We start from the raw sequence: 18730 nt of genomic DNA, 5'->3' as shown, positions 1-18730 counted from the left end.
TTCTAGCCTCCAGTTCAGGATAACCAGCTACCAAGAATTAATGGCTAAGTATGACTTCCTGAACAATTCAAAATTTGCGGACTTCACTGACAGACTTCCAGCAGCACAGCAGGACAGAGCTAGTTTCCAGGCTCTCATTGAGGAAGGCAAATTGGTTGCCAGGACCACTCTCCAATCAGCAGTAAATGTGGCTGATACATCTTCCAGGACAATGGCTACTGCCATCACGATGTGCAGGGAGTCGTGGCTTCATGCTTTGGGGTTTCCCAGGGAGGTCCAGAACACTGCTGAGGACCTTCCCTTTGATGAGACTTCTCTATTTAACCAGAAGACTGATGAGCCTTTGAACACTCTAAAGGACTCCAGTGCCACTCTGTGTTTCCTAGGAATAGATACAGCTGCCCCAAAGAGAAAAGTCCACCGGCAACCCTACACGCCTAGAGCGATGGTTCAGCAGTTCTACCACCAGAGACCTTATGATTCACCCCGTAAGAGGCAAAGGGTTCAAAAGACCCACTTCTCCTCATCTTCTTTAGCAGGTTAATCATCCCACTTTCAGACCTCGGCTAAGTGCTATTTTTGACAGGAGCTCAAGAGCTGCAAACCATTAAGTCCTACACCACACGACCCCCATCCACACTTTAGGGGTTATCTAGCACTCTTTTTCAACACCTGGCGTGCAATAACAACAGACAGATGGGTGCTGAACATCATCCATTCTGGCTATATGATAGAGTTTACATCCTTACCCCATCCAAAAAAACCCTTCCCCAAACCCCCTCTGCAGCCACTCTCACAAGAAGAAATCCTTCTTACAGCAAGGAGCAATAGAGCGGGTTCCTCTTCAGCAGCAAGGGAGGAGTTTATATTTGACATATTTCCTAGAGTGGTTGGAGACCCATTCTCGACATCTGCCATCTCAACAGCTTTATTTGCAAACTCAAGTTTTGCATGGTCATGTTGGCATCAATAATTCCATGCCTGGAAAAGGTCATGTAGTTTACAACTCTCAACATGAAAGACACCTGCTTTCACATGGACGTCCACCAGTTCACAGATGCTTTCTCAGATTCATGGTGGGCTCTGACCATCCATACAGAATACTTGCTTTTCTCTTTGCTATCGCCCCCACAGTCTTTACCAAGGTGGTCTCTGTAGTAGCAGCCTATGTCAGACACTGTGGTTTCACCATCTTCCCGTACCTCAACGATTAGCTCCTCATCCCCACGCCAGAATATCTATGTGTCGACTTCGACAATGCTGCAACTCCTCTCCTCTTTGGGGGTCAGCATAAACACCGAAAAATCCATCCTCACCCTTATGCAGGCTTTAGACTTCATCAGGGTGTCCTTAAATTAAATCACAGCAAGGGCTTATCTGTTGAGGGACAGGTTTCAAGCTAGGTCATAAGCAACCCCCGAGTACCTGTCAAGATTTGTCTCTCTGTCATAGGTCATATGGTTTCATGCATTTACGTCACACAATTGACAAGACTCCACCTTTGTTGCCTACAAGTGTGGCTTCAAACAGTGTACTAACCAAATTGGCAGTTCATGAACACCATAGTGACTGCCTGCCAAAGTGATATTGTGCCTGTTATGGTGGAAGAATCCCCGCCACGTATGCAATGGCATTCCCTTCCTTGCTTCTGCTCTGGCCAGGACAATCATTACTGACACATCGCTGTTGTCCTGTGGCGCACATATGGACAAATGTACAGCCCAGGCACCTGGACATATTGAGAGCCCAGGATTTACATCAATGTTCTGGAGTTGCAAGCAAGTCAGAGGGCTTGCAAAGCCTTTTTCCCATTCATTCAAACTCACCATGCCCTCATAATGTCAGACAACATCACAACCGTCTTTTACATCAACTAACAGGAAGGAGCGAGATCCATCCCCCTGCATGCAGAAGTAGTCAGTCAATAGAACTGGTGTGTTGACAATCAGATTACCCTGTTGGCAGTTTACCTTCCCAGGAACCAGAACATGCTAGTAGACTCTCAGCAGACACTTTGCTGTCTCACAAGTGGGAGCTACATAACTTGATGGTGAACAATATTTTTGCTCTGTGGGGACCCCCACCGGGGAACTGTTCACCCCCCAAACAAATAGGAAATGCCACATATACTGTTCTAGAGGAACCTAGATTGCCACTCACACTGCAATACTCTATTTCTTCCAGGTCAGACTATCTGAACTATGCCTTCCCTCTGCCACCACTCCTGCCTTGAGTTTTACACAAGATTTGGCAGGAGAGGTTACGAGTTATTCTCTTTTGCCCTCAGCCGGCCCAGACAGTTTTAGTTCCTGAGCCCCCTATTCAGATCATCTTGGACACTGATCATTATACCAGTATTTCCCAATATCCTGACCCTGGGGAATGGCAAGATCAAGCATCCCAATCCATGTCCGCTTTATCTCAGGGCTTGGCTTTTGGGTGGACATCATCCCTAGAGTGATAATGTTCTGAAGCTGTGGAGAACATCCTTCCTAACAGTAGGAAGCATTCCACTAGAAAATGTTACCTAGTTAAGTGGAAGCATTTTTCTATCCAGGAGCATCAGAGATGTATACCCCCAGAAGCTTCAGGTATTCCTGTCATCCTGGACTATATTTTTTCCTTAAAGACAGCAGGTTTGTCTATCAGCTCCTTATGGGTCCATTTGGCAGCAGTCAGTGCATACCATACACCTTTGCATTGCTACTCGATTTTTGTGCACCCACTGACTAGCAGATTCTGGAAAGTCCTAATCTGAACCTTTCTGCCTATTACAAAATCTGCTTCTCAATGGCTTCTCGCTTGATTCTTCTTCTCTCTGTACTCACTCAGATTCCCTTTGAACCATTAGCTTCTTGTTTCTTGTTTCTCCTATCCAGGAAGATTGCATTGGTGGTAGCCATCACCTCAGCCAAAAGGGTTGGTGAGCTTGGGGCAATGATGGTGGATCGTCCTTACATTGCATTCCATAAGGACGATGTATCATTACATTTACATTTACACCCTAAATTAGGGGTTCTCACAAGAAAATTTTTGGTGGCCTTTAGAGTGCGGATACCAATTCTTGCTGGTGGCCACTGACAATTTTTCCTAAAATACGTAATTAACTTTAGGAAAAACAAATAAATATGCATATATACATGTCCAAATCATTGTAATTTATTTGTGTAGGGTTTTTTTTTCAGACTCAGTAATAAAAATAATGTACAGTTGCCTCTATTATTTACTAGACCTAAACAGAATAGAAACAAAATAAGGTGCCTTACACGTTCTTCTCTTTTTTGTTGTTGTTTCTTTTGGGGGTTTTTTTGGTTGCTGTTTTGTTTGTTTGTTTGTTTGTTCTAAGACTTACTAGCTAGTAGGGTAGGGAGGGAGCAGGGGCCATGGGCAATGGAGGGCTGGGAAAGGCAGCAGGGGTCATAGGTGATGGGAGGTGGGTGAGCCCAGGGCTGGAGCCCAAAGCCCTGTGACTGGAACCTGAAGCCCCATGGCCAGAGCCTGCCACCCAACACCCTAGGACTGAAGTCAGAAGCCCGAGCCCCACTGCCCTTGGGAAAGGGGAGAACTCACACTGGCTGCCTGCTCCTCTGGTGTTTGTGGCTCCAGAGGGGGGCAGGGCCCAACCCCTACTGGTGGCCCTGGGGAAGGGGTGAATGCTTTGCTGGCCTCGCCTTCCCCCCATCATTACCCAGGAGGCTGTGGCCACAAGAAAAACCCCTGAGGGCCGCATTTGAGAAACACTGCCCTAAATTCACTCCTAAAGTAATTTCACAGTTTCAGCTGAATCAGTCAATTCAGTTACCTGTGTTCTTCCCAAAACCACATGCACCCTCAGAAGAAAGGAGGCTCCTTCCCTCCATGTTCGGCAAATCTGAGCCTTTTACCTGCAGAGAATAAAACAAATCAGAAAGTGTCCCACACTGTTTGTCACCATAGCGGAAAGGGTCAGGCTATATCCTCTCAAAGAATCTCAAAATGGATCTCAGGCTGCATTTTGCTCTTGTATCAACTGTCTAATCTTCCCCCTCCTCATTCCACAAGAACGCCAACAATGTCTATGGCATCACTTCAAGAGCTATCTCTGCTTGATATCTGCAAGGCAGCTACACGGTGCTCCATGCACACGTTTGCAAGACACTATGCCTTGGTACAGGCCTTCTCCACTGATGTGCCTTTTGGAATGGCAGTCCTTCACTTGCCTCACCCATCTACATTCTCGCACCCTTCTCCTATTTGAGTACTGCTTGTCAGTCACCCACAGTGGAATACACCCGGGACCAGCACTCGAAGAAGAAGAGAAAGTTACTTACCTTAGTAACTGGAGGTTCTTTGAGATACATGGGTCCCTATTTGTATTCCACTATTCGCCCTCTTTCCCCTCTGCTTCGGCTCTTCTTTGATTCATGGTGGAGGTGGAGAAGAAACTGGAGAGGCGGTTGGTTCATCCTGCCTTTTATCTCCTCGACTGGAGGCAAAGGTGAGCCAGGGCACATGTGCAGACCAAGGGACATTGCTTTCAAAATTCTCTGGCTCCAGGCACATGGAGCATATGTGTACCCACAATGGAATGCAGATAAGGACCATGCATCTCAAAGAACATCCATTTACTATAAGGTAAGTAACTTTCTCTTATGGATTCAATCTTCTTGATTTGTACATGTTTTTTAGGCTAGTACGCAGATATGTGTGCAGATATAGGGGAAGATTTTCAAAGTCACAGGTGCATAACTCCCATTGAAAGCTAATGAGAGTTAGATGCCTAACTGCTATTTTTGTCTTTGAAAATTCTCCCCCCCACCCTCGACCCCCCCCCATAGTCAACAGGCTGGCCAGTAGAGTTAAGTAAATGTGGATAAATGTAACAGTATACGTCACTCATCAGCTTCTAATTGTTCCTTCATCTTCCCTTCTCAAGAGCCCTTCTCTAAATTCTGTTTTAAAATATCACCTAAAAAGTTCTCATTTCTTATCTATGCCTCTTAAATTTTTTCTCTCTCTGATGTTCTGCAGTCATTCAGCATTGCATATAACTTCTTTATAGATCCCTAAATATATTACTAATTTAGGTTTTTATTAGTTTTATTAATTATATTATTAATTATATAAATAATTTTTGTGATGCATTTGTATGACGGATGTGCTATAAAATAAAGGTTTTATTATTATTATTATTATTCCCTCCTGGAACTATGGGCAAGATGACAAGAGTCTGGAAATTTTGGTTCAACTTCAGTGATTGGGATCACATATAACCTACATACTTATGGAATGACATGTTTCTATTTAGAAAGCATCTCTCATCTTTGGGAGGTGCTCCAATGGCTATACGTGTGCAGTCAATACCTCACAGGACAAATAGGAAATTAGCTAAGCCATAACATTCATGCATGGTTTTCTGGTAATGCAGTATAGTTTTGTGAAAACTAATCATTCTCTTATGAATACCATCAATATATTGATTAATCATAAACTTGTTTATACATGTAGAGCATAATTTATCCTTTGAAGTGCATGGAATGTAACAAGATAAATTTAGTCTATGTTTCTCTTGTTAAGAAAGCTTCTGTAGTTAGGAAAGAAGGGTAGTGGCGATTTTAATCACTTTTTTTAGGGTGAATTTATTGCATTAGTAATAGGCAAACCTCCAGAGGTCCAGAAGTTTGGAAGCACCTCAAAGGTTCAGCCATGGTTTTGAACTATTAGAATAAATACCCCCAATATTTATCCAAAACTTTGGAGTGGGGTCCGTATCAGGCTCAATCCAAGCAGGTTTCTCCTTTCAAATCTTGCATCTTAGAACAGCATATAGTTTTACTGAACAGAGAGACTGTAGATTTGCTGGACCTCATCACTTTATTACAGTACGGAGGCAGTGCTGGGAAAAGAGAGTTAATTTAACCAAACTTTTACAAAGGTTTGAATTAGAGTTGGGAGCCATTTCTTCTTACTCTGTAAGAACCAGTTAATCCATCCCTATTCTAAATCCCCTTTCAGATCATCACTGAGATTGTCAAATGTATGTGTTTAAAAGGCCTGTTCCTTTGTTACTGTGGATCTCGTGGGGAATGTTTAGGGCCATAAATCCAGTTAAATGATTAAGCGTTCAAATAACTTCTGTAACTTGTAAATGGAGGTTTATTTTTTCATTTATATCTTCTTCTTTTTTTGGTCAGGTCTGCACATTAACAAAAGAAGATAACCGTTCAGTGGGGGTGATACCGAATGATGAACAGCTACACGTGTTGCCTCTTTACAAAATTTCACAGACAGATGAATTTGGAACGGAGGAAGGACTGGAAGCTAAGATAAAAGCAGGAGCAATACAGGTGCTTACTGCTTTTCCCAGAGAAGTACGGATGTTAGCTGAGCCACTTAGAGCTACAAAGAAAAAGAAGCCAGATACAAAGAAGACACAAGTTGAAAAGCAGACATTAGCAGATAAGAAATATTCAACACCAGCAAAGCTGAAAAATGGAGCTCCTGAAAATCTTGGTACAACTTCACAGTATTTAGGTAAGTGACACTTATATTGTGCTGTGTGTCTTATCTCATTTACAAAACCAGTTGTCTCCTCAGCGTTCACTTTTTTAGAAATATTTGCATATTACACCTTCTACAGAGTTGTGAAGGAGTCACTATATTCAGATATTTTTGCAGAAGGGAGCAGGTGATCACACAAAAACTTATGCATAGTACTATATTGTAAAAATTATAGATAATGATATGGTGACAATGGAAAGATTTCAGAGATTGCTTATTCCAATAATGACCATAGGAAGATCTTGAAATGTTACTTCGGGGCGAGTTCACTAAATGTCAGTCATTTATACAAAGAAGTACAAGGACTGTTTCTCCACATTTTGTGTAGCAGCTTGTTTGTGATGTTTTTCTCTTCATAAGGAGTATGAATTGACTATAGTTTTCTTATTTGCATCACTTTGGTTATATGGATGGTGCAACAAAGCAAGTGATTTGCAAAAAGAAGTCAATTTTATCAAATTAAAGGTAAAAGTTGTTTTAATATTTCTCATTCTCATTTTTTCCTTTAAATACTGAGAGTAAGGGAGGGAGTGGCAGAATCTGATACTGGCTGAATAAAGCACACTTAGATTTTGCTTTGTATTATAAAAAGATACAGATGAGCACATCTCTCTCTTGGGAATCTCTGATCTCACTTTCTGTATTGTAAATGTGGCATAACTCCACTACACTCTAAGTTACTTTAGATTTACACTGCTGTATCTGAGATCACAATTTGATACTAAAACTCCCCAGCCACAAGGAGTGGAACCCTGAGGTGGAGGACACTGAGGGAGATATATTCAGAGGGCTCAACGCACTGCATAAAGCAAGCCACAAAAGACGATGCTCTGTCCCCAACCAGGTGACAATACTTGCAAAGCGGGCCAGAAAGGCTAAAAAAAATCCAAAAATAGCAAAAAGGAAAGAAAAAATCATAAAAAAATCTAAGAGGTAGTTATCCGCTGATGAAGGGTACATCTACACTGCAATAAAAACCCATGACATCAAGTCTGAGAGTCTGGGTCAACTGACTTAGGCTCAGAGGACTCAGGCTGCGGGGCTAAAAATTGCAGTGCAGGCACTCAAACTCAGGCTGGAGCCTGGACTCTGAGGGTCTGGCTACACTGCAGTAAAACATCAGTGGCTGGCCCATGTCAGCTGATTCGGGCTCATGGGCCTATAAAATTGTAATGTAGACTTTTGGGCTCAGGCTAGAGACTGGGCTCTGGGACCCTCTCGAGCCCCATGAGCCCAAAGCAGGTGACATGGGCCAGTTGTGGGTGTTTTATTGCAGTGTAGATGTACCCTCAGACACCTCCTCCTCCGAGGAAGGTAGCTCTCAGTTTCAGATTCTGAGCAGGATACAGAAAAAATGCAACAAAGGTGGTGGTGGGGGGGGGGGGGGGGGGGATTGCCCTGAAGTGTTTGAAACCATGTGCAAAAAGGTTGCATCTACAATCCAGATCCAACCTGAGCAGGTGCTAGTGGACAAACCTAAAGGCCGTCTAAATCTTCACCAGAGACAGCAATCCCATCAGACATGAGTGAGTGTTAAACAAAATCTTGCATCTCCTGGATACAGGAGAATATATAAAAGGTTCCCTTTGAAGAAAGATTCTTAGGACTATACTCCATTTTCTTGATTGTCCAGAAGTGCACAAGGCGAAGGGATGGGGGTGTCGAGCAATCTTCGATCTCAAGCAGCTCAACAAATGGATGAAGAAAATTAGATTCCAGGTGGAGACCCTAGCTTTAACAATAGCATCCCTGTCTCAAAGGGGACTTCCTTGCTTTGTGGATTTAACAGATGTGTGTCTCCACATTCCCATGTGACCAGGCCTTTGCAGACTGCTGAGATTTGCATATGGCACAGTCCACTATCAGTACCAAATTCTCTCATTTGGCTTTCATTGGACCCAGGCTCAGGGTCTTTACAAAGGTGCTGGTGGTAATAATAGATAGACTCAGGTCTCACAGCACTCACCTGTATTCCTTCCTAGAGCACATCAGGATTAGAGCTCCAACCCAAGCAGCACCACAGAGTGCCACAATTCGGACACTGGATCTACTTCAAGCACACGGATTTGTGATAAATACCAAGAGCAGTTCCTTGACTCCCTCCACAAAGATAGTTCACTTGGGAATTGAAATTGACACTTCCGTGCCAAAGGTCTAGCCATCACTGGACAGATTCCACAAGATCCAGAACCTGATATCCGTCTTGGTAAAGTGAACAAGACTGGCCATAGCTCAGTGTCTACAGCTACTGGGCCTTCTGGTTTTGTGTGTGAGATCCCCATGAGTGAGATCCCATATCAAATGTCTGCAGATTTTTCTTCTGAAAGTATGGAACCATTCACCAGCATGCATGCAGGATTGAGTACTGGTCCCAAACTGAGTACTGGATTCTCTATGATGGTGGACAGACCCACAGAATGTCCACAAGGATTTTTCCACATGCCTTCCAGACTCACAGGTGCTCACAACCAATGCCAGCTTGACAGGATAGGGAGCATATCTCAGGCACAAGACAGTGCAGAATACCTGGAACTCCAGAGAAAGGTACTAGAACATGAATCCGTTGGAACTCGTAGCTATCAAGCTAGCCCTGTGAAAGTTCCTGGACTGCCTAAAGGGTGAACATGTTCTATTCAAGTCAGACAACATGACTACTGTGGTTGTATATCAACAACCGCAGGGAAACAAGGAGTGTAACTCTACACACAGAAGCAGTGGAGATAATGGAATGGGCAGAGAGGACTCTCCCTTCCATAAGAGCAAGACACCTAAAAGGAGAACTGAATCAAAAGGCAGATTGGCTCAACAGATGCACAGCTCAGAATGGTGCCTAAATCAGGAAGTCTTCACTGTGATTTTGCAGTTCAGCCTTCTGGCAGTCAACCTGTTCACCAATCGCAAGAACAAAGGGCAGTTGAAGTTCTTCACCACGGAAGCAGATCCCAAATCCCTGGGGATTGATGCTCTTTCACAGAGGTGGCCACAAGGCCTGCTATACACATTCCTTGCCTTTCCACTTCTAGAAAAGATGATCCAGAAGATAAAGCGAGAAGGTGCAAAGGTTACAGTGCTAGCTCTGCACTGGCAAAGGAGACCAGAGTTATCCAGTCTGATAGAACTGAAATTGGAAACACCATTGCAGCTAGAGGTGAGACCAGACATCCTTTAGCAAGGCTCATTCCTCCGTCCAGACCCAGACTGTCCACATCTGACAGCCTGGCTATTGAGAGGGACGTGTTAGCCGTGCTAGACTATCCTCCCAAGTGTTTGGAACTCTGCACTCCTCAGGCAAGCTCAGTTGCACAATGGGTTAGTGGACTTTCTGTCCTCCACAGAGGCCTCTTTTGGTAGAAAGGTGCTGCAAATGGTGGTCCAGTAATACCACTGGCATTTTGGCAATTAACCCAGGGTGGAGGGAGGTGTCTTCCCTATCTCATTCTGTTTTTCTTATTCCTCCCTAGTTCTGTTCACTGCTTGATACTTCCCATACATATCAAAATTGTGGGAGATGCTGGGCTGCAGAATAATCAATTTCTTACCTGATAATTTCCTTTCTGCTAGCAGCATCTCCCACAATTCTACCCTCCCTGGATGGCTTCCTAGTCACGGAACAGTATTTAATTTGGATAGTTATGCTTGTAGACCATAGTCTACTGTACAGTTTATTGGTTAGCATTGACGTTATTGTTATTAGTTGTATTTACAAGTTTTTGCATAGCTTTGGAATGAATCATCTGGCAGCTGGCTAGAGAAGGAGGGTGGCTAGCATGGGCTGTGCTACAGCTTTGAACTGCCTCTGGAAACTGCACTGGAGGGGAATAGCCCATATGTAGCAGCGTCTTCCACAATTCTGATAGCAGACAGGAATTTATCAGCTAAGAAATTTACCAATCCTCACCTGAAATATTGTGTTTAGTTTTGATCACACAGTTTAAAAAAAGATATAGCAGAAATGGAAGGGGTTCAGAGACAGGGAATTAGAAAATTATTAGAAACATGGAAAAACATTCCCATGAGAAGATAGCAAGGATTGGCTCTGTAGTTTAGAGAAGTGACATGACAAGAGCTAGACAAAACAATGAATATTACAAAGCAAGCAGCTCAGGTGCTCCTGTTTAATGTTTCTCATAATATAAGAACAGAGGGACATTTAATTAAATTGAAAGGTAGCAAGTCCAAAACTAATAAAAGGAAATACTTTTTTACATAATGTATAGTTACTTATGGAACTCCTTGCTTCAAGGTATCATTGAGGACAAGATCTTAGTCAGTTTAAAATGATTAAAAATTGATACGGAAAATGAGAACAGCCATTATTACATTAGATGGGATAAGCATTTTATCTAAAAGATACAAACGCTCATGTTTCAGGACACATGAGGCTGACAATTAACAGAAGATGGTACAAGGGTTAGGAAGAAATCCTCCCTGCCCACAAGTTGGAGAATTAGGGAGTAACCTTTTCACCATCCTCTCCACTATCAAGTAGTTGCCACTGTCAGGAACAGGTTATTGGACTAAATGAATCACTACTCTGATCTGATACGGCAATTTCTATGTTCCTAAAAAAATTAAGGAGAGTCCCTGAAGCTTGGCACTAAAAATTACACTCTTTCCCTAGAGAGATTTTAATATACCTGCTGGATCATTTTTCCTGATGAGTGCATTGGATTATTTCATTGGTTACTTAGTTGGTAGTTTGGTTTTAGACTAATTATTTTACATTTTTCTACCTTACTTTAAACTGCATTAGCCATCTGCTGGCCCAGCTGCCTAGGAAATACAAATCCTTTGGAACATGGTTACCTTTTTCCTTATTAACTTTGTCCCCAGTTTTAGTTTTGTCCACAAATTTGATGATCTTGTTTTTGATGGTTTCCCAGGTCATTTATATGTTATGTACAAAAGGCATCCTCCAACTGACCGTGGAAGTGCCACCACACTTGTAATCACTACAACTACTCTTTCTCTCCAGCACCCTATTTTATTTCCAGTTTCCTGATATTTTACTGTAGGTTATACTTCAGAAATTAACTGCTTTCTCAAATACTTTTTGACATCTGTTATTAATCCTGTGACTCTCCCGTTTCTATCTGTCAGCAATATCTTCAAAGAACTTCAGCAGTGTTAAAGATAGCTGTATATCCAAATTTGTCCACTTTAATTTTAAGAAAACTGTATGAATATATTATTAAAGAAGCATTTAATTAAGTTATGTTTATATAGCGAGGGAGTTCCATTTCCACTTCAGACTATGATTTGCCTATAAAAATCAAGGGCTAGATTCCTTAATGCAGATGAGCTGTACATGGAGCAGTAAGATGGTGAGGAATGGGAAGGATAAAGATAGCTTTAAGCAACCATTATACTCTCTTATTTATGGGGTTGGCTTGGGACTGGGCTGGCGTCTGATACACACTAGAGTTCTGTGAAGGCTGTTCAAACTTATGCCTGGTTGCCCCTGGTTCCCACAGCCAGGGATCAATGAAGTGCTCAGGCCACACACCCTATGCCAGTGGCTGAGCAGGGAAGAATTTAGCCTCCCCATCAGCACAGCTATGCCACTAGAAGATTCGGAAAGACAGTTAAGGTAGTTTTAGGATGCTATGCAGGACTAGAGCAACAACAAAGCAGTTTGATCATACTGTTTAATTGGGCTCCAAGAGTACAGTATGTTATTAGAATCAAAGCTAGAGGAAAAATTGAAAAGAACTGGGAAGTGATTAATCAAAGGAGCCAGAGAATGGAAGTAAGCCAGCTACAGACTTTGGAAGCTGGTTAATATTGCTCTTTCACTTAATCGCTGCTAGATATTCAACTGCAGCCAGCTGGAAGCAAAATGAAGCCACAGCATAATTCAGTCATGTAAAAGAATATGGGATGTATTCACCAGCCCCCACTGGTTGCACAGAACTTGAATGTTTTGACCTTTAGCTCATCTACGAGGCCCATCTCTTTTCCTGGGCTTTTTCTAACCAGGTGAGTTGAGGGATATATGTGGTGTCTATTGTGAGAGGCTTGTATTTTATAGTGGATTGTTTTTTGAGAATTTATAGTCTGTGAATTGAAGTCAATTTGGATGCACAAATTACTATTGCCACCCTTACTTCTGCACTGCCTTCAGCGCTGGGAGGCTGGAGAGCAGTGGCTGCTGGCCAGGCATCCAGCTCTGAAGGCAGCACCCTGCCAGCAGCAGTGCAGAAGTAAGGGTGGCAATACCATATCATGCCATCCTTGCATGCCATACCATTGCTCACTGCTGCCTGCACCAGGCCCCCCGCTAATCCCCCTGGACCCCGCATCTCCCTGAAGCGTGAGGCCCCCCAAAGCGTGGGGCCCAGGCCAGTTGCCCCGGTCCATCCTATGGCCGGGATGGCTCTGCTTGGACCCGTTCTGGGCACCACCAAAAATTATACAAACCTAGCGCCTATGCCCTTAACTCCATTTAGCAAAGGCCTTTTCTTTTTGGTTTGGGAATACAATTCTTCAAAGTCTTTAGACTTCTTGGTCTTAGAATACAATACTCTGACTTTATTTTATGCTACTTATAATCAGAGTGCCACTTGATCATATTTATTTCAGTTTTTTTAGTCCTTTACTCCCCTCTTTCTTCATTAAGTAAATCACTATAAACCTTTTATGGGGAAAATGAATGGTAAATAGTACAGTACTTTTTTTCAAGTGTTTATTAAACCATTAAGATTAAAGTTCCCCTTTGATCTTAGCGCTACTTTTTTTTTTCACTGGAGTACCCACAAATAGCTCATAATACATCTTCTCTTCCTATTATAAAATGTATTCCTGCTACTGAAGTGCCCATGGAGTTATCATGACAAATTTTTCAATGAGATAAAATTTGCATTTTTTAAATAATATATGGAGCTATACCTACCTCATAGAACTGGAAGGGACCCTGAAAGGTCATTGAGTCCAGCCCCCTGCCTTCACTAGCAGGACCAAGTACTGATTTTGCCCCAGATCCCTAAATGGCCCCCTCAAGGATTGAGCTCACAACCCTGGGTTTAGCAGGCTAATGCTCAAACCACTGAGCTATCCCTCTCCTTTTTTTTTAATATTGTGGTAGCAGAAGCAGATTGAGTGAACTTTGTTAAGCACATACTTTGCTCAACTGAGACCCTAAATTATTGTCGTTTGTTTTTATGCTGATGAGGAAGAGCTTTTTTCAACCCTCAGGCCACAGGCGCCGGCTTCCAACTTTCCCTGGGAGTGCTCAACCCCCACTCAGCCCCAGGCCCCATTCCCACTCCACCCCTTCCTCCAAACCCCAACCCCATCTCTTCCCGCTCAGTTCTGTCCCCTCCCCTGAGCACACCCCATCCCCACTTCTCCCCCTCCCTCCCAATGCCTCCTGTATGCTGCGGAACAGCAGATCCACGGCAGGCAGGAGGCACTGGGAGGGAGGGGGAGGAGTAGATAGGTGGGGCCGCCAGCAGGCGGGAGGTGATGGGGGGGATGAGGAAGGGACGGGAGCTTGGCTGCCAGTGGGTACTAAGCACCTGCTAATTTTTTTCTGTGGGTGCTCCAGCCTTGTAGCACCCATGGAGTTGGCGCCTATGTCTCAGGCCATGTTTCAGGTGCTGCTTTGAGCAGGTACAGCATGCATGCAGCATTGATATATAGTGACTGGCTCTGGGGAGTCCTTTGTGGATGACTGAGTATTAAATGAGGTTTTCTCCTCTCTAACCCCTGCAAATACCTTACACCTCCTGATCTGAGTACCTCTATACTTTAAAAACTTTTGTGCTTGGGAAAAATGCCCATTTTCACAGCTCTTGAAATCATATATGCACAGAATAATTACAAGAAAGGTAGAGATACTGCAAACTTCCTCACATAGTCCTGCTAATGTGCCTGTATTCTGTTCTGGATGAATCACTTCTAAAGATGAAAGGATTATTCATAACCATTCAGTCCTTGGACTTTGCTCCGTCCATATGTGTCACCAAACTGCCATCAGATGGTACTGACTTTGTGGTCTCTATTAGGTGGAAGCAGAATTGAACCAGTAATTTAAAGATGAAAAGCACTGTAGCTAAGCTTTTCAGCTGGTTCCTATATGCCAATAAAAATGGGTCCCAAACTGTGAGACCAAAACAGGGCAATATGCTGGACAACTCCAGTAGTCCAGTTTGTGTTTGGATAGAGAGGGTTTCTGGAAACTACATATACACTTAGTAATTTCTGTGTATCTAATAGTTTTGAATTAACTTTTCAGGCTCCTTTGTAATATTTTTTTCTTCCAGTCATAACCATCTCTTGTCTCTTTTGTTTTGGTTTTATTTTCAGAGGAGTTTGTAGCTCCACATATTACAAGATCTACAAAAAAATATGTTTTTGTGTTTCTCTGCTTGAATATGGATATTCTCTAGGTGGAAAATATTAACTTCTACCACTATGTCAAATGTAATCTCAACATGCACAGTTGCCTTTTCAACTGGAGTTCACTGCCAGGTGACTAAGAATATATACTAGTAACCACCAAGCAATGTCAAATTCTTTCCAGCAACTGGGCATTTAATTGTGATTCTTCTGTCTTTACTAAGCTTAAATGTATTTTTGTTTCTCTCTTGATTTTATGGTATGTACCCATCATGTCACTCAGATTCCATTTTAATTACTAGGCTAAACTTACTGTGTTACATTTTTAGGAAGGCATCTGTATTGTTTTTAAGTAAATGACTAATGTAGTTTTATGTTGTATTTCATTGAGGGGGTCTTTAAAAGAAAAGAACTATAAGATTTGTTATACTCAGAAATGTCAATCTAGATGAGTAACCTCCATAAATTAAATCACCTGTGTACTAATTGGATTATGTGTTGACTGCACCTCAGTTTCCTTTTAGTTAGGCATATATATATCACCATCTACTAAAGGGAATACTACTTCTATAGTTAGTATTCATTAGACAGATACTTGAGCTTCCATATATTTATGGGGCACAGAAGAAACTTCTTGAGAACCTGTCTTTTACGAAAATGTTCAAGAATTCTCTATGGCATGCCAGTTTGTCAGTAAGGCAGCCATTAAACAATTCCAGGTCCTGATCCAAAGCCCATCAAAGCTAATGGGAGTCTTTCCTATGACTTTAGCTCAAACTCTTTTATTTATTACAAGAACAAGCCATCTGAGGAGGGCACCGAATGAAAGTGCACAATTTGCAACAGGTCAAGAAAGACTAGCTATGACTAAAGAACAGACAAAAATTGAGCCCAATATGTTTCAGACAAAATTTGGAACCACTTTAGTCTTTGGCAAACAAACTGAAGAACAGAGCCAAATCAGTTGTTGCCACTCTGCAAAAATGGATTTACCTGGATCATATCTTCAGATGAATCCACTGAACTGTGTGAATAATAATCTGCTATTTAATTAAGCAGTTATTGTAATAGAGGAAGGTTTTTGTGTTGAATTGGAAACAAGCTAAAATAAACATGTTCTTGGATCATAATTTGGGGTTAAACAGTCACTGAATTATGATAGTTCTAGATATGGCGCTTATTTGATAAAAGAATATTTTACAGAGGGATGAATAAAATAATGTAGGCAAGATCTTTATGCATGTTTTCTGTTTTATACACCGCATTGACCACTCTATAATGAAGTGATTAAGACACTAATTCAGCAAATACTCATGCATGCCTTAAAGTCATACAAATAGTCCCATAAATTTTATCATTTTGAAAAAATGCAGTCACTGTCCATATCTTCCAAATTATAGAACAAGTGGGGAACATCACTGTAATAGCTATATTTTGAATAACTGAACAAGGAAAAGATACTTACATTTTGGTGTGCATTTTTTTTTTTTTTTTTTAGGGAACAAAACAGATGCTTTGCAACCTGGAATAAAAATGGAGCCTTCAGATCATCTTTATGCCCTGAAACATACTTCAAATGCTACTAAAAGTTGCTCTGTATTAAAACAATATACTGCTTCCTCCCCTTTTAAGGTGGATAGTTTACATCCTTATTCATCATTAACACATAAGCCTAGCATAACAGCAGTGACTGATATTCAACAAGATTTTTCAGTTCCCTACGGGTATTTTGAATGCAGTAGTAAGCAACCTCATGTCACACCTTATATTAAATGTAAGAATTTTGATGTGTCAGTTAAAGATTATACTGGAATTTTGCTGAATGAAAAGAGGAATGGTGTGCCACCAATTCTTCCAGATATTACTGTTTCAGACCACCCAACCCTTAAAGACCCCCTGCACAGTATACTTGAACACCAACCAGACAACAAGCAAAATTGTCACCTTCAATTAGAAAATGCTCCTTCGCAGTCGATCAACCCTTGTGATATGTCAGTACCATTAAACTCTCCAGCAAAGGATGTAACCAGAAATGAAGCTAACACATCTCATAAATGTCCAGTGGAAAAACGTGGCTCCCATCAAGAACAGATTTGTGATTCTAAAGCTAGTGATGAAAAGCAAAAAAATGTGCTGGCAGAACCAATGGATTCTGAAGAAAAAGCTGAGGAAATGTGGTCAGACAGTGAGCACAATTTTTTGGACAATGATATTGGTGGTGTTGCTGTGGCACCTTCTCATGGTTCTATCTTAATTGAATGTGCAAGACGTGAACTCCATGCCACAACACCCATTAAGAAACCAAACCGCAGTCATCCCACACGAATCTCTTTAGTCTTCTACCAACACAAAAATTTAAATGAGCCAAAACATGGATTAGCAATGTGGGAAGCAAAGATGGCTGAGAGAGCAAAAGAGAAGGAAAAAGAAGCAGAAAGATTAGGGACTGAAAATACTGAACTAAAATCTAGCAGCAGGAAAACCAAGCAGAGCAGTGAAACCAGAGAGATTTTCTATGAAGAAAATGAGTTCAACCAAATTCCATCACGCAGAGCATTAACAGTAACTCAAGATAATGTAATAACAGTGTCTTCTTATGCCCTCACTCGAGTTGCAGGGCCCTATAACCATTGGGCATAGGTTTTAGTAGCTGATGCCTTGCCTTGGTGCAGTGTTATACAGTATTTCTTTAAGGTGCTGTTAAAGAACAGAGTCATGTGTAGTTTACTATTTGTTCATCTCAACCATTTTAAGGCTGAGGTAAAAATGGGGATTTATCTTAAACTGTGACTTTATATTTTAACATTTGGTGGTGCTTGAGCACATTTTAAGCAAAAAAAATTGTATAGTTTTAATATGTTATAAAAGAAGATTTTGGTTAGGTTATTAACCTTGATTGAATCATTCAGTTTATTACCTTTAGGAAATTATATTTTGGTGCTTTAAATCAAATCTGTTTACTACAGAACAAGTCATTTATAGGGATTTTAACAGATTCACATTTTATGATGTAAAATCAAGTTATACAGTGATTGCTCTACACAGCTCTTGGTGCTTAACCACATCAAACAGTAAAAATAAGCTGAATTATTACTTCATGGTGCCATTGTTCCAACAACTTCCAATCATTGCTAAAAAGTCCAAATTACAGATAAACCTTTTAAGAGAACCAATGAAATTTTCTCTCTCTAGAGTTTTCATAATGTATAAAATGAAGTTATCACTAGTGATGGCTGGAAGTTGTTTGTAAGCTGTAAATATATATTTTAAAAGCACTTTCTATTTTTAAAATTAACTTGAACTAGTATAGTATAAGGATCATATTGTCTAAGGTTTGTGCATACTCTACAGAAGAAATCATTTTGTTCTTGCTGTGTAGATTTCCATACTGTTACAATTTCAATATGTATGCTAATAACATATGTGATTGTTTTTAGACTTTCCCTTTTTCCATTGAAGATTTTTATGTTACATATAAACAGAAGAGTAATAAAATGCAGAAACTTTTAATTATTTACAAATATGGAATGAAGAAACATCTTGTCAATGTGTGTTGCTATTGGGAATTAAATAATTAATTTTTTTAAGACAGAAATTATTATGATTTATTTGAGCAATAAGCACATTAGTCTCACTCATCTAAAGCATTGCAAGTTATGTGACACAACCAAATGTTCCTAATGCCTCAGGGGTAGGATCGTTTTGGGATTTAAAAAAAAAAAAAGTACCCCCTAGAGTTGCCTTAGTCTGTTCAGAAAAAAAGTTATAAAAATAACAAATTAATTTTTAAAAAAGTAAGACATTTTCAATATCTAATGATTAACAGCAATTTTTAGTTGATAATTCCCTT

General features: G+C 41.1%; 1 protein-coding gene across 1 annotated transcript in view; it reads left to right on the top strand.

Annotated features, from left to right (window-relative positions):
• Window positions 1-18519, top strand: part of TET1 (tet methylcytosine dioxygenase 1) — a 122181-nt gene extending 103662 nt beyond the window's left edge. The window contains exons 11-12 of the mRNA XM_026650891.1: window positions 6174-6513; window positions 16379-18519. Of these exons, the coding sequence (XP_026506676.1) occupies window positions 6174-6513; window positions 16379-17520 (1482 nt within the window). The 3' untranslated portion in view covers window positions 17521-18519. The remainder of the gene's footprint in view (window positions 1-6173; window positions 6514-16378) is intronic.
• The last annotated feature ends 211 nt before the right edge of the window (window positions 18520-18730 follow it).

The sequence above is a fragment of the Terrapene carolina genome, unplaced genomic scaffold, assembly GCF_002925995.2.
Source record: "Terrapene carolina triunguis isolate 2854851 unplaced genomic scaffold, T_m_triunguis-2.0 Scaffold95, whole genome shotgun sequence".
Classification (NCBI taxonomy): Eukaryota; Metazoa; Chordata; order Testudines; family Emydidae; genus Terrapene; species Terrapene triunguis.
Note: the sequence above shows the minus strand (reverse complement) of the source record. Positions and strands in the feature narration are given on the sequence as shown.